Source organism: Equus caballus, chromosome 5 (genome assembly GCF_041296265.1).
Source record: "Equus caballus isolate H_3958 breed thoroughbred chromosome 5, TB-T2T, whole genome shotgun sequence".
NCBI classification, from domain to species: Eukaryota; Metazoa; Chordata; class Mammalia; order Perissodactyla; family Equidae; genus Equus; species Equus caballus.
This window is the reverse complement of record NC_091688.1, coordinates 102,196,609-102,211,803: the sequence shown is the minus strand read 5'-3', so window position 1 is coordinate 102,211,803 and position 15,195 is coordinate 102,196,609. Positions and strand designations below refer to the sequence as shown.

Sequence of the window (15,195 nt, the reverse complement as noted above, 5' to 3'; positions counted from 1 at the left end):
AATGGGCACCAGAACTAGACAGGGCGGACCTGTTATTTTTGGTTGATCTCATGGTGCCGAGCTGTTTGCTCCCCTGACTGTGGATGATGATGTCCATGTTTACACACAATGGCGGAGGGCAGTGTGGTCAGTTCTTGAACTTGTTGGGAGATTGAGAAGGAAACAGAAAGTGAAGTCACTGAAGAGAATAGAATGTCCCCGCTTTTGAAACTCGTCCTCAGGAGGTGGAGGCTTGAGAAGAGGGGTGGGAAACCAGGTTAAGATCAACTTGGTGTCGCCTGGAAATATGCCAGCAAACTGTGATCTGGTCATGTCTAGAGGTCATTGATATTTTCTTCCTGTCCCGTCTTTAAAAGGTCCTAGGGATGATGCATTCTGTAGGAGTGATAATTTGAAGAAGAAATTTGCAAAGATTAATGCTTTGCAAATTTCTTTTTGCTTTTATTTCTTATGAAAAGTCCTTTTTGTTTGTACTTCTTTCCATCGACTCATTCCTCAAAGTTTATTGGACTTCAGCTGTATCCCCGATGCTGAGGTAGGCTTAAGGGGGACAGTGGTGGGCACGACCTCCTTGTGAGGTTCTGTGGAGTCCACACTGGGGAAGGAGGTCAGACCCTGGCCAGGCTGTTATAAGTGTGTGGATAGAAGGTGCAGTGTAGGAGCTCTGGGAGCCTATTCTCGGGCCCCTGACCTGTTCTGGGGTAGGGGATGAGGTTTTCTGTCTGGTTCCGCCCATTCTAATCTGCATAGCTCTTGAGTATGTTTTCCAACGGAAAGGTTAGAGCACCCCATCTCTGGGGGTTTCCCAGACAGAGTACCCTGACAGAACCAGCTGATGCCCTGATTAGAACTAAGTCACTTAAATGTTACCTGCACGCCTGTCTCCCTCACATGTGTGTCTGTGTTCACCTGTGAGGGCAGGGAACAGATCTTATTCATCCTGGTATTCTCTTAGGTACTTGGAATGTGGTAGGCACGGGGTCATGTTTGTTGAGTATCAAATGGAGGTGGGTTAAGATACAGCTTCTGCCATCAGGGGCTTACTCCTTCCTCCAAAGAAAACAGAGTTCCAGGGGCGCTCACAGGGCAGTGCAGGGTTCCTGCTGGATGGGAAGGCTGGGAGTGGCTGGGGGGAGCCCCCTGAGGGCTGGTGGGATCTGGAAAAGGCTTCCTGAGGAGCTTATCCATGCTTTCAGAGCCAAGTCATTTGTGCAGTGGAAGCCAAAGAGGACAGGACTGTGGACAGAGCAGGTGTGCTGAGCTTACCAGCCAGTCAGCTGGGCTCGGGCCATTCCCAGGGCAGATCCTTGAGAGCTGACTGTGTGCCAGGCACCAGCCAGGGACACGCTCATAGTCTAGGGCGGGGTGAGAACAGACAGGGTCTGAAGGATAGGGGTAAGCACGGAGGGCCAAAGAAGGTGTGCTGCATGGTGGAGGTGAAAGTCATCTCAGGAGGTGTTGGCCAGACTAGCAGGCATATGTGGAGAGGAAATTTCCAGGTGGAGAGATCAGCGTGTTCAGGAGACTGAAGGAGAGAGAGGGATGGGCAGAGAAGGGAGAGAGGCAGAGACAGACAGACAGACAGACGCTAGTGTTTTCAGAGAACTCCATGTTGCTCTTTTTCAGCTTCCACATCCACATTCGCAAGGCCTGCCACCTGGCAGGAGTCTGGGCGCTCCCAAGATGCCCATGCCGATAGATGGAACCTAATCCCTAAACCGGCAGCTCATGGCTCGCCCAGCAAGGTTGACATTTTTCTTGGCTGAGACCCAGAATGTGCTGAGTTTATACTTATCACAAGGTGCTGATGAGGCCCAAGTAAAGCGACAGGTGTTTGAAGATGCTGAAAAGGCAGAATTCCCATGTGCTCACTTGGTCCCTGAGCTGCACCAAGTATGGGGAGACCCATCACATCCCCGCTGTGCGTTCACGTTGGCCCGGACCGGTGCTGCTGCTGCTGGCGTCTCCCTTTGCTCCCAGTTAAGCGAGCCTGGCTTCTTTCACTTTTTTTAAATTAAAAAAAATGATGCCAGTAATTCACATTCATAATAGGAAAATTAGATAAAGGAGAAGAGAAAGCACTGTGATCCCCACTGCTCAGAGAAGAGAGCATGTTGGGTTATGTTTCATTTTCCTCCCCAATATGTACAGTTAAGGGACTTTATTTTTGAAAGCTTAATAAGGTAGTAGAAAGTATTAATTTTCCCTGAACGTTTTTTATTTTTCCCTTATTCCTAATGGTTATGTTGCATCTATATAGTACTTAGTTATAAGGTATGTCCTCTTTCTATCACAGCTTATAAGTGACAGTCTCAGATCAGGCTTTCTGACTTAAGTATAAAGCATTTTCCATTGAACCACAACTGCCAAAACACCGATAGCTTCAGAAGCAGGTACACACACCACTGCCTTTTTTTCACTGGTAACTTCTCATCATTCGTCAGAACCCTATAGAAAATGGGATTTACCCAGACTTCCTGAGTATTCGTCAGAGTTACTTCGAGTTTTATTCATCCAAGGTGATTAGTGAGATTAATCAGAGTTCCCAAAGAGGCTGGGAACGGCCGTGGAGCGGATGGTTGGCTTATGTTATCCAAGGCAGGCGGTTGTTAATAATATGAGGTATGTGAGTTAGCTATCTCCAAGTAACTTCATCAGACTGGGGTAAGATTTTTAGGTTTTATTTTCATTTCCACATAAAAGAAAGCCAGATTCTTTACTTAGAAAGCTGGAAAAGCACAAAGGGACAAATGACCCGTATGCTTTCAGTCTAGCCTGAGAAAAGACAAGAAAAAAAGAAGGAGGAGAAAAGACTAGGAGAAGCCCAGAGAAATAATCCGAAGCTGTATATTCTGTCCTGAGTTCTCAGTATATTGGGAAAGCTACTGGATCGTGGTTTCCAGGGTGAACTGTTGCCAGAACATATCATCATTTGCAAAAGCTGGTGAGATCAGAGAGCTAACTTTTTGTTCCTTGAAATAGCAGGAAAGGCAAAAAGAAAGTCCACTGATATAAAATTAAGTAAACATTTCCAAAGTTTGTTATATAAAGCGCTAAAAGTATTGCCTGATATCTCTGGTTTTGCCAGCATCCAGGTTTCGAGGACTGTTTTTTCTAAAAGCGATATGTTACTGAAGAGAAAATCTTTTGGGAAAAAAAGTTGTATGTCTTTATGAAGCAAAGGGGGAAACAGAAAATGTTGGAGTAGATTAATTGATTGATTGATTCGTGCCCTTCTTCGCAATTAGCTATTTACCATATCCTGTGTGCTCTGTTGATCGCCAGACTCAGTCACAGGAGAAATGAGAGATGCCTCTAAGAAATGCATGGTTAGTGGGGCGACAGGCTCACAAACAGATGATTGAGGCTCAAAGCGGACGGCACTGCACCCCATGTTTAGAGCAGGTCGCTGCCGAATAAGAAAGAGAAGGTAGCTCAGGACTGCCCAGGGATGCCGGGAGCTAGGCTCAGAGACGACGTTTGCGCTGCGTCTAGAAGGATTGAGAGGGAAGTGACGATCCTGCTGCACAGCCAGCACTGTGCTTGATACTCCCAACCGTTCTGAGAAGAGGACGACCGAGATGACCCGGGGGAAGTCGAGAAGGGCAGACAGGCACATGAGGAACGTCAGGCGTGATAATATGCAGAGGGCCTGGGTGGAGTCCTACTCGGAAATCAGAAAGTGAGCCCAATGTCGTCTGCCTTTTTTTAGAGTAAGGAAGGTAAAGGCAAAAATGAGAGTTCTGTTCCGCGTCAGGCTCTTAGAAAACAATCTCCCTACATATCAGCACCTCCAGAGGAGCCAGTTTATTGTTTTTGGTAAAGATTTTAGCAAGGAGACAGATGTGCTATGGTTGATTTAACCAAATCCCCGTTGGCTAAAGAAAGAGGTCCTAGGACTGGAGGGGCTGGATCCACAAGCAGGTCCATTTCGAAGGCTTGATTCTTGTTGCCACACTGCTCCCCGGAGGCCGAGCCCTCGCAGCCTCCGCGTGCTGGAAACCCGGGTCCCTCACACCGACTCCGAGACGCGGTGTTCTCGGTTTTAAATCTGTGGCTATTTGTCAAGCAAGTAGCGGTTTCTTATTGTGATTTTAACTTTAATTTGTCTTCTTGAAAATATTGCTAGCTTTTTGTTTTGTTAATAGGGTGCCTGCATTTATTCTTTGGTGAATTGCCTGTTTGTATCCTCGGCCTGTTTTTCTATTGAGTGTATAAGAATTTCTTATTAATGTATAAGAATTTTTTCTGTATTGAGTGTATTAAACATCTACGTTATGTGGCAAATGTGTTTTTTAAAGTTTGCCAATGGCCTTTTAATTTTACCTATGGTAGTTTTGCTGATAGAAATGCTAATTTTTAAGTAGAGAAATACACAGATTATTTTCTTGTATGAATTCTGAATTTACGTGTATTTGCCATCTCCAAGATTTAAAAAAAGATTTATATATTATGTCTTCTAGTGTTAAAAGTTTTCAGTTTTTACATTTGAGTGTATAATCCATCCAGAATTCTTGAATGGTTTTTTCCAACTGTTTAGCTGGTTATCCAAATACTCTTTCAAAAGCAATCCAGGGGCCAGCCTGGTGCCACAGCGGTTAAGTGCACATGTTCCACTTCGACGGCCCAGGTTGCCAGTTCGGTTACCGGGTGTGGACATGGCACCGCTTGGCAAGCCATGCTGTGGTAGGCGTCCCATGTATAAAGTAGAGGAAGATGGGCACGGATGTTAGCTCACGGCCAGTCTTCCTCAGCAAAAAGAGGAGGATTGGTGGCAAATGTTAGTTGAGGGCTAATCTTCCTCAAAAAAAAAAAATCAATCCATTCTTTTCCTGCAACCTTGAAGTGACACCTTTATCATATCTTAAAGGCTCGTATGGGTTTGGGTCTCTTTCCAGATGCTCACTTTTGTTCCATTGAGCTACCAGACTATTTTAATGGTTGAAAATTGACGGTGGTCATGTTCTTGTGCTATTTGTTTATTTAAGATTTATTTTGTTTTTTCTGCTCACATTCATACTTTATAATTGATACATCAAGTTCCACCAAATTATTCCGCTGACATTTTTATTGACATTTGCCTTAAATTTCTAAATTGCTTTGGGAAGCATCAACTTCTTTTCAATATTATGTCACTTTGTTCAATACGTGGTTCCTTCTGCGTGTGTGTTCAGGTTCCTCAGTAAAGTTTCATGACTCTTTTGGTTGGGTCTTCATGTTGACTGTTGAGTTTATTCTCAAGCATTTTGGAGGCCTCTCATTTCTCACAGCTGCTTGCTGTCCCCTGATCAGGTTCTGACCACATCCGTGAGAAAGACGGACTCTGGGCCGTCCTCGCCTGGCTCTCCATTCTCGCCACCCGCAAACAGAGCGTGGAGGACATTCTCAAAGATCACTGGCAAAAGTATGGCCGGAATTTCTTCACCAGGTGAGCCGCAGCCCGGCCGGGGCTCCGAGGAGGGTGCACAGGTGGGCAGGGAGAGTTTGCACGCATACAGACTTTCACGTCTTAAGTGATAGTCAAACCCTAGTTCATCCAGCCTCTCCCAATTGAGGATTTTAACATTATTCAGTCAGAGTTGAGATGAAGTCAGCTTTTACATTAGCCTTGAAGAACGAGGCTTAAAAAAATGTAGTTAACATATTCGAAAGAGTAAATGTTTTGTAAGCCTTTTAAATGTACCTCTCAGGTGGACATGATAATAGTTTTGGATTTAGATGCAGAAGAATGGATTCAAATTTTGTTTCTGCCCCTCAGTAGATTGGAAAGTCATGTAACCTCTTTCTCTACTCAGCTTTCGCATTTATAGAAATAGAAATAACATTCCAGTTAGGAGTGGATTGAATGAAACATGAGTCTGAAGGTGTTTTGCAAACTCTGGGCACTAAAAGTATAGAAACTGTTTTCTGAAATTATGGAAACAATAATCCTTAGTCTAGATCAACTTTTCTGAGTTATTAAAATAGGTGCCTAAAGGCTGTGTACTTGTCAACACTTCGTTCGTTGGTTCAGTAAATACTGATTGTGCCTACCTTCCACCAGGCGCTGGGATTCAGCAGTGACCAGAATATTTAGACTATTTGGCCATTCTTCTTTACTGTATATGCTTCTGTTTTTAAGAAGCATTAAGAATTTTTCCAGTAGTGCTTTCCACTAATTTCACTTTCTTCCCCCAGTAAGTGGGAAAATCTAACAAGATTTTTCCTGGACCTCACTATTCTGATTATGGAAAGGAAATATGAGAAAAAGGATATTAGATAAATTGCTTATCTGTAAGAAATGTACAGATGTAATTTTTCTGGACTTCAGTTGCCTTTTCTATACAATAAATGAGTTAGAACAGAGAGCTTAAAAAATATGTTGCGGATTTAATAGTCCGTTATCTCTGGATGGTCAGGAAAGAATTTCAACCTGAAGCAACCTGGCCTCCTGAATCAGAATCCTTTTATCAAGTTTGACAAGTTCATTGCTGTCTTCCTCCCTTAAGTTATTCTTTTGTGGAAGATATAAGTTGTAACGGCCACGTGGTACCGCACAGTAGCCCTAGGAACCAAGGCAAGAATCTTGACTTTCGAAGAACCAGAAAAACCTGGGAATTCAGAACAGCAGCCATGAACTCTCTGGAGCCTAGAATACCGTGAAGGCAGCACCATGTCTGTTTTCGTGCTCCTTGGTATCACCAAACACCTCTCACAGAGTGACACCACGTAAAAATGCTCTGAACAGATGAATAGATGCGTCAGCACGTGAACGGTAGCCAGAGTGGGATGAGATTAGGAGGGTCTGTTCAGAGAAAGGGTCACTCTTGAATCAGTTAAAAGTCTCCATCTAAAAACTATGTTAAAGTATTTTTATTAATTTCAAATAACTGCTAACCAAGTATTGCAAATAAAATCCTTAGAACCTGCGTTAATGGTTAGTTAAGACTCCATTGTAGCCTCCATTTGTTTGATGAAAGCGCTGGGCACTTCTGCACGCATTGTTTCGTGTCAGCCTCAGAGCAGTGATTGACAAGGCAGTTGAGATTCTGAGAGACAAGCGACTTGCCCCTTGTTGCAAGTTAGTAACCAACAGAGGCTGGATTCATAGCTCGTTCTGTCTGATTCCGAAGCCAGATTCCTTCTGTTATACCCTCTGTGCCTAGGATTTATAGAACTTTTCCCTGAACGCCCAGAGGTTACTGACATAAAGCACAAACACCTGGTTGTAATTTCTTGCTCTTTCTCATTTTAACTAGGGGAAAGAGCTGACTTCCAGATTAAGCGGACTCTTGTCCTTGATTCATAGGATCCTGGAGCCAGAATGGGTTGGCCTGAATTCCCCAGTATTTCTCATGTCTCAGAGGTGTCATCTTGCACATATCATATTTGTTTCACTATCGCAAATAAATATAGACTCTGCTATCTTGAGCCTCTGAAAAATAACTCTCTCAAGAGAGTATGTGCCACTAGGTCAAGAAAAGCCACCTGTAAGAGTCTTTAACCTCATAAGAAAGAAGTCGAGAACAATTCTTGGAGGAAGAATAACAGTCATAGAGTTTCATCTGCGACGCGCTTTGTTTTTCCTCGGCCCTTTTGCATCCACACCAGGCCGCGTCTGTCAGGGGGACCCTGAGCACTTTGGGCCAGATCCAGTCTCGCTGAAAGGAGGGAGGCGGTTCAGATGTGAAGAGTTAGGTTGGGCTCCTTCATCTGGTCACTGAGAACTTGGCCTTACTTTAGGAAGCTCCTGTGGGGGCTGGAACTCTCCTTGGCCAGCATCTCAGCAGCCTCAGGCAGGTCCCAGAGGGAGAGCAGGCCCACACTTATCCCAGAGAAGCTCCAGTTGTGGCAGAGACGTGCCCAGTCCCGCGCTCCCTTATGCGGGGTTCTCTAGAGATAACCCTGCTTTTAATTCTCTCTCCTCACGATGTGGCGATTAAATGTTAGATAGTGTCTCCCGAAAGCCTTTGAAGCTTCTAAGAGCTTTATTCTGTAGAAAAGCCAAGATGGGAGTTTTCTGCTTTTTCGGAAGCTCCTGAGCCTTCCCTCCAAACCCTTCCTTTCATTCCTGGCCTGCTCCAGCCCCAGGGACGGACAAGCCCGTCTGTTACCAGCTTCTGAAGTCAGGTGGTTGGGGAGGGGCGGCAGACAACGATGAAGACGGTGCTGGCACCCCGGGCGGGATCTGAAGTGACTCCTTCCCGTGACTCCTTCCAGGTACGACTACGAGGAGGTGGCAGCCGAGGGCGCCAACAAAATGATGAAGGACTTGGAGGCCCTGATAACTGATCGCTCCTTCGTGGGGAAGCAGTTCTCAGAGGGTGACAAAGTTTACACCGTGGAGAAGATTGATAACTTTGAGTACAGTGACCCAGTGGACGGAAGCATTTCGAGAAACCAGGTAGGAGCAGATTTATGTGTGTCGGGGGGAGAGAGGCCTCAGAGCTTCATCTCTGAGATCTCAAGAGAAAAAGGAAAAAGGCCCCTTGGCCGTGTCTCCTCCGCCGTCCTGCTTCTCTAGGGTAGCTGCTCTCAACTGGCTTTCTGCTGAGTGCCCCCTGCCTCGCAGTGTCCGCGTGGGGAAGGTTTCTGCCCCGGTTCTGTGCACTCCCCGATGCCCTCGTTCTGGGATTCTTAGCCTAGACTCCAGGGGGATGTTCACACCCTCCACAATTATATGTGAGATCCGTGTTGAGTGTGTGTAGAGAGGAGCCCCAGAATCTAAACAACGGAGAGAGCTGCTGGCTTCGATACCAGCTCCGCTCTTTTCTCTCGGGATTGTGGCAGAATGCCAGCGTGAGACTGCCATTATCAGACGTTTCTGTGATGTGTTCTAATTTCTAAAAAAGAAGAAAAAATAAACAAGCCATTCACAGAAACGTTAACTGTGCTATGTACAGGGCGTGACCTTCAGCCGGCCCTAACACGGCAGTGTGGGGAGGACAGCACAGCTGAGCGCGTGGGCCCTGTCTGGCTGGCGACCACGCTGGCGGGTTCCCTCAGTGGTGCCATGGCTGCCGGCTGGGCCAGCCCTCCAGGCCCTGCACAGCACCCAGGGCCCAGGCTCCTTGCTCCTCTGGTTCCGTTGTCACAGAATGCCTTGTCGCTAATGATTTAGAAACAGAGAGAATGAGGACGGAGGTGGAGGTCTGTAGCAGCTGTCCGCTCTTTGTCCTGATAGACCCAGATTTTCGGCCCGGTCCTTCTCAGGGCATCCCACAGGCTTCGGAGGAGAGGGGCTGCGGGATTTGGTTAAAGTCTCTGGAGAGCAGGTAGCCAACAGGTGGATGGAGCATGGCCACAGCGACCGTCAGTGCCTGGGGTCTGCCTTCCTCAAAGTCCGGGCACAGTGGCTCTTCTTATGCCTTTTCACCGCCTGTGAGAACTTTGGGTCCAGATGCATGGCTATAGATTATGGCTGAGAAAATCAGAAGGGGAGAGGCCTGGGATGGAGGCAGGGTGCGTGGGGAAAAGAGGAGGGAGGGAGGGGCCCCGGGGAAGGCAGGGTGGTGGTCAATCCTTCAGGGAGAGCATCTGTGAGGGGGGAGGGGGCAGGGCAGCTGCCGGGCCAAGTGTCCGCCTGAGCTGAGTGGGCGCCGCCCTCTGCGCTCCGGGAGGAGGAAGCCCACAGCTCAAGCTCTAGTCAGCAAGTCTGAGCGCTTAGCTGGGAGCCCAGGGAGGAGGGGACATCTTTGGCGGTGGACGTGGCATCCACAGTCAGGTGGGAAGAATTGAGACACTTGAAGTTGAAGCTGTGGGAGAAGGAGACCAAGCCAGGAACACTTCCAGAAAGCAGGAGACAGTAAAGGGGGTGAACTGTGTCTCCCCGTGGTGACTGACGCGGGAATGAGTCTGATTTCACCCGCCGTCTTCCCTGCGGGACGGCACAGCCCCTCGCTGGGTGGGTTTGGTGACGACTAGCAGAGGAGCAACAGTGTCTTCCCTTCTGGCTGGTCCTTGGCTTTGTGCAAAGTTCTTCATTTTATTGAGGAATTGACAGACTCCTTAAGACCGAGGGGTCCATCTCGCCCAGCCTTCCTACCGCAGGCCGCAGAATCTCCTCCTGAGTCCCCAACCTGAAGCCCCCTGAAGCCAGATGATGACTGAGGACGAGAGAGGCTGCCAGGGAGGGAACGGAGAGGGCCGCAGCGAGGGGCTGGGCTTGGCGGTGCCCCACGTGGACCCCGCTTGGAGGCCCCAGGCATCGGCAGGAGACTGACCCCTGGGTCCCACTTGACAGGTTGGGGACAGCCTCTTCCGTTTGGGGCATATGGCCTGCTCTCTTTCTGAGGCTCTCTGTCCGTGTTGGTGAAGAGTTCTTCCTCTCATCTGCCTGAAGCCCCTTCTGCTCTGGTCTCAGCCCATTCAGCCCGTGTTTCCCTCCTGATCTGGGGATCAAATTTCTACACCTAGTGGTTTACTTATTTATTTATGTATTTATTAAGCTTCAGACTGGAATGGTTAATCCATAAATCACAGGGAAGTCGGGGGGGGGCAGGCCTCGTGTCCTCCAGCCTCCCTGGAATCGGGTTCCCCACCTGACCCTGGGGATGCATCTCCCCGTGCGCCCAGCCCCCGTTGACTGGATGCAGTGACAGGTTGACCGAGGGGAGATTCATGGGCCTCGACTGCTGCCATTTTATCAAGGATCTAATCCTCCGATTGATCAAGTATGGATGAGGTTAGGTCCCCAAGTGGACCCTTGTCATGTTCCAGCCTTCAGTCTCCCTTCCAGCATGTGGCGAAACTGTCTCTGCTTCTCTTTTCCAGGGCTTGCGGCTCATTTTTGCAGATGGTTCTCGCATCATCTTTCGACTGAGCGGCACTGGGAGCGCCGGGGCCACCATCCGCCTGTACATCGACAGCTATGAGAAGGACCTCGCCAAGATCTATCAGGACCCCCAGGTAACGCCCAGCCCTGTGCCCGACTGCTTCTTCCTGTTGGAGGACGACAGTGGTTTCCCCGAGCCTGTGTTGTCACAGCCATCACTTAAATGATCGCATAGGAGTGCTTGCTTTTCCCCGTGTCTCTGCCAGTTTTCCTGACAACAGTAATAGCTAACAATGGTCTGAGCACTTTCTATTTGCCAAGCTTGTTCTAAACCCATTACATGGGTCATTCATTCTCAAATGTGGTGGACTCCATTGTTGTCCCTGCTACAGATGGGGATACCGAGGCACAGGCAGGCAAAGCAGCTGTAAGTTCACACACCTGGCAAGTTCACACACCAGATTCGGGATAACTAACCTTCTTATCACCTGCCTGTCTGATGTTCTGTCTGTCACTGATCACTTGCCACTTTGCTTGTCTGACCACCTGCCCTGCAGAACACAAGCTGGTTCTAGACTTGGGGTGGGGAGAGACAGTTTCACGGCCCTGCAAGAAATACCTTTATGGAAAGGTCTGCGGGCCGGCAGCCTTGTGGTTTGGGTTCCCAGCCCCACCCAAAGATTCTCCAGAAGTGTGTCAGATGAGGAGGGACCAGGGGGCCAGGGGTGGGACGGAGAGCTCGGAGGACTGCCACCCAAATGGAGGGGGTAAGGGGAGGCAGTGACACCCAGGGGAGGGCTCCCCGTGTGCCTTCCTCACAGCACTTGTCTTGGCAGGTGCTGCCCAACCAGAGCTCCGGGGCAGAGCCGTGTGGGGAGCGTTGTGCTGCCTTAGCCCCTCTTGGCAGTTCACCGCACACGCTGCACCTCACAGGCTCTGCGGAGACTTGCAGTAACGACGCCTGTTTGAATAGCACTCGCCAGGCTCACTTTTCCACAAAGCCTTTTTCCTTCTAACACCTAATTAAAACCTGTGAAACTCACTTGGAAGCCCCTGGCGTAGTGGTTTTGAGCATGCATTTTGGAGTTGGAGACATCTTGTTTTAAATTCGGTTTCTGCCACTTAACAGCTTGGTTTCCTCGTCTGTAAAATGGCAGAATGCCACCTCCCTCACAGAGCTGTTATGGGGATTTAAGGAGACAGTGGATGCAAAATTCTCCACACTGTGCCTGGCGTAGAGGATCAGCTTTGGAGAAAGAGTGGCTCTTCTAGTTGTTTTCGTTACCAGAAGAGGGAGGTGAGAGAATGCTCCACTTGGACAGTTTTCCAGTGGCCACGCTCCAGCTTCAGTCATCGCCAGACCGCTGTTATGTTATAGGCACCCCTAAAACTTGACCAAAGGCAGCGGTGTCTGCATGGTAGGCCGGCGGGATAACAGAGCGAGCGGACAAGAGGAAGGACATTGGGTTTCTCTGTCCTAACGCCTGGCACTTGGTAGACACAAAGAACGGATGAAAGATAAGTTTCTTCTGAGTCCTAGTCCTCAGGAGACGGGAGGGCGCTGAAGGGTGCAGGTGCCCACAGCGCCCAGGTGCCACCATTCCAGCTGGGAGATGCCGTCCCCTCCTCCAGAGCGGCTGGCCTCAGCCTCGGACTTTGCAGGACTGTCGGGGTGCCAGGGGAATGGCAGGTGGTGGGGTCAGCATGTGGGTTGGGTCTCCAGCCCTCCCCCGGGGGCGATGAGTCGGCGGAGACGTGGGTGAGGGACAGCGACAGGGCGGTGGGGGCTGTGCTGCTCTTGGCCCCGCCCTGGAGTCACTTGGTCAGCTCGCCTCTGGGTATCAGTTTCCTCTTCTGTAAAATGGGCAGTGCAACCAGATGAGTAGTTTTCACTTCTTTTTAAATATTAAAAAATATTTATTTAAGCAAGAGCAGAGTTCATTTTTTTCCCCTTAAGTGAGAGGTAGATGGGAGGGGGTGTGGTTGCGTTTTGAAAAGATCTCCTCGGGTGCAGTGTGGGAAACAAATTGGAGGAGGCAGAAGCGGATGTGGAGGCACCGGTGTTCCAGGTAAGAGGGAGAGGCCGGTTTAGCGAGAGCTGTAGTGCTGGGCTCAAGAGAGCCGGGTGGCTCTGAGAGAGGGTTAGGAGAGACAAGTCACCTAGGTTCGCTGATGGATGGGACGAGGGGAACGCGGGAGAAGACGGTGTCAGGAGTCTCAGCTGTTCAGCTGCTTTACCTGACAGGCCACGATGTCACCGATTCCCTGAAATAGGGCATGCTGGAGCTCGGTTTTGGGGGAAAGCACGTGTCGTTGTTGTTAGGTATGAAGAGTTCGAGAGCCCTTCGGGAAGTCGGAGCAGGCATCCGACGCCAGGGTCTGGCGCTCCGAGGCTGGAGCTGCGGATCAGTGTCTGGGGAGAGCGATGGGAAACTCCTTCTCTTTGTGTCTCCCTCAGGTCATGCTGGCCCCCCTTATTTCCATTGCGCTGAAGGTGTCGAAGCTCCAGGAGAGGACAGGGCGCACCGCACCCACTGTCATCACCTAAGACAACAGGCCAGACGCAGTACGTCCCTCCACCCAGCACCTCCACCTAGCTGATGGAAGAGCATGCACAGAGGCAAGCTGTATGCACCCAGGGTTTTTAGGACTCGGTTTCCCACTGACCGGTTGATGAGGAATGGCACATTTTTGAGGTGCTGCAGAGTGAGAAGCCCCTGGGAGCCATGTGGAAAGGAGGGGAGAGGACCCAGGGCTGAGGCTAACGTCAGTCCCTTTCGTGACCGTTGCAGTGTGCTGTGTGGGGACTTGTCTCCTTAGCACCGGGTCTGTTTACACTACAATGGAAGACGGAGCTTGAGCATCAGCTAGTGAAGCCGTTTTTCATCCTTAGGGTGAAATGCTGACACAGGTTCCTTCCTCCTTGGCGAACCCTTTCTCCCGTTTACTGCTGACGTGGATCCAGCAAAATGCCATTTCTGGTGCCTTCTCTCCCATCAGTTTTTTCCTCGGAGGGAGACGTACTCACCTGCGGACTTCCGCCTTGTTTTGCAACATAGTCCCATTCACACAAATGTTTTTGGGATATTAAAGCAAAATAAGCTGAGATTTGTTGATGTCTTTTTTTCTTATCTACAAAATGCTGTTTTGATTTCAGGAAGAAAACAGATTTTCTTTTTTGGAGGGGAGGAGGGTACTGTATGTTGTTTTGATGTCCTAGCAAGAAAACAAAATGTTGTCTGTGCTAGGTTGAAAATCCTTAGACTAGGAGCTGTCGTTTCAGAGCTTAGCAGGGTCAGCTGAGCCCTGCATCCTTCAGGGGAGTGAGTTAAGCTTGGGGTGGTTAACCTGGAATGAGCGAAAGGAACATGCTTTTCAGGCGATCTTAATAGCCAGGCACTGCCCTGTGGATTAGGTAAGGCTTTCGGCTGGAAACCTTGAGCCCACTGGCATCCTAGTCATCTTAGAACATTTATATTCGATCAACAAGTATAGTTTAAGTGTAGTCTTGGGAGCCAGCCAGCCTGCATTTGAATCCCACTTGAGATTTTGGGTGGCCTTTGAATACCATTCTCCTTATCTCTAAAATGGGGATGAAAATAGTTCTAACTTTGTAGGGTTGTTGAGAACATTGAGTGGCTCTGTCAGAAGCAGTGGGCACTGTGTCTCGTCCATGATAGGTTGTCAAATAAGTGGAAACTAGGATTATGTTTACAATATTGCTTAGACTTTAAAGTATAAGAAAAACAAGAACCGGAACACTAGTGTTTGTAATGCATTTCCTGGTTTGCGAGGCACTTCCACACAGTCACTGGTCCCATGGGCTGTTCCGGGGAGGCAGCCCCACTCTGCGCCCTCCCGCCAAGAGTGGAGTGTCCATTCCAGGACACAGGATCTTTATCTGGGGTGAGCCTTCCGATGTTGCCATTTAACGAGGGATCTGGGCCCGCAGACACAGCCGAGCTTCAGCAGTGATGGGAGGGCGATGAGTGCTCACCGAACATTGACCCCACGCCAGGCTGTGTCCCAAGTGCTTTGGTTATGCTCTTTAACGCTCCCAAGAGCTCTGTGAGGTAGGCTGTCTGAATACCCCCATTATACACATGAGGTCCACTTAGTCACCTTGGTCGCGGCCCTGGAGAGTGTGACACGCCCCCGGGTGAGCAGCTCCAGCCTGCACGGTTTTCCAGTACGTTGTATCACCTCTTCTGCTGCCTGGCCACTGCCAGCAGGTGGAGAAGGGTGTGCAGACCCCCTGTGTCATGGTACTTAAGGGCTACCCTGTGTGCCTGGGCTGCCAGAGACTCTCCCCGCTGCCACCCCAGGAATCTTGCTCTCCCAGGTCTCGGTCAGCCGGGAAGCACTGTTGACCCACGTTGGGCGTGAGATGCCGTGGGAAGGAATGGACCAGCAGGGGATGGGTCCCCACTGATGGAGGCCTG

General features: G+C 49.3%; 1 protein-coding gene across 2 annotated transcripts in view; it reads left to right on the top strand.

Moving 5' to 3' along the window:
• Positions 1 to 13,859, top strand: part of PGM1 (phosphoglucomutase 1) — a 58,713-nt gene extending 44,854 nt beyond the window's left edge. For both annotated transcript variants that reach the window (XM_014740107.3, XM_003365113.5), the window contains exons 8-11: positions 5,293 to 5,428; positions 8,200 to 8,383; positions 10,753 to 10,887; positions 13,212 to 13,859. In XM_014740107.3, the coding sequence (XP_014595593.1) occupies positions 5,293 to 5,428; positions 8,200 to 8,383; positions 10,753 to 10,887; positions 13,212 to 13,301 (545 nt within the window). In that variant the 3' untranslated portion in view covers positions 13,302 to 13,859. The remainder of the gene's footprint in view (positions 1 to 5,292; positions 5,429 to 8,199; positions 8,384 to 10,752; positions 10,888 to 13,211) is intronic.
• Positions 13,860 to 15,195: the final 1,336 nt, after the last annotated feature.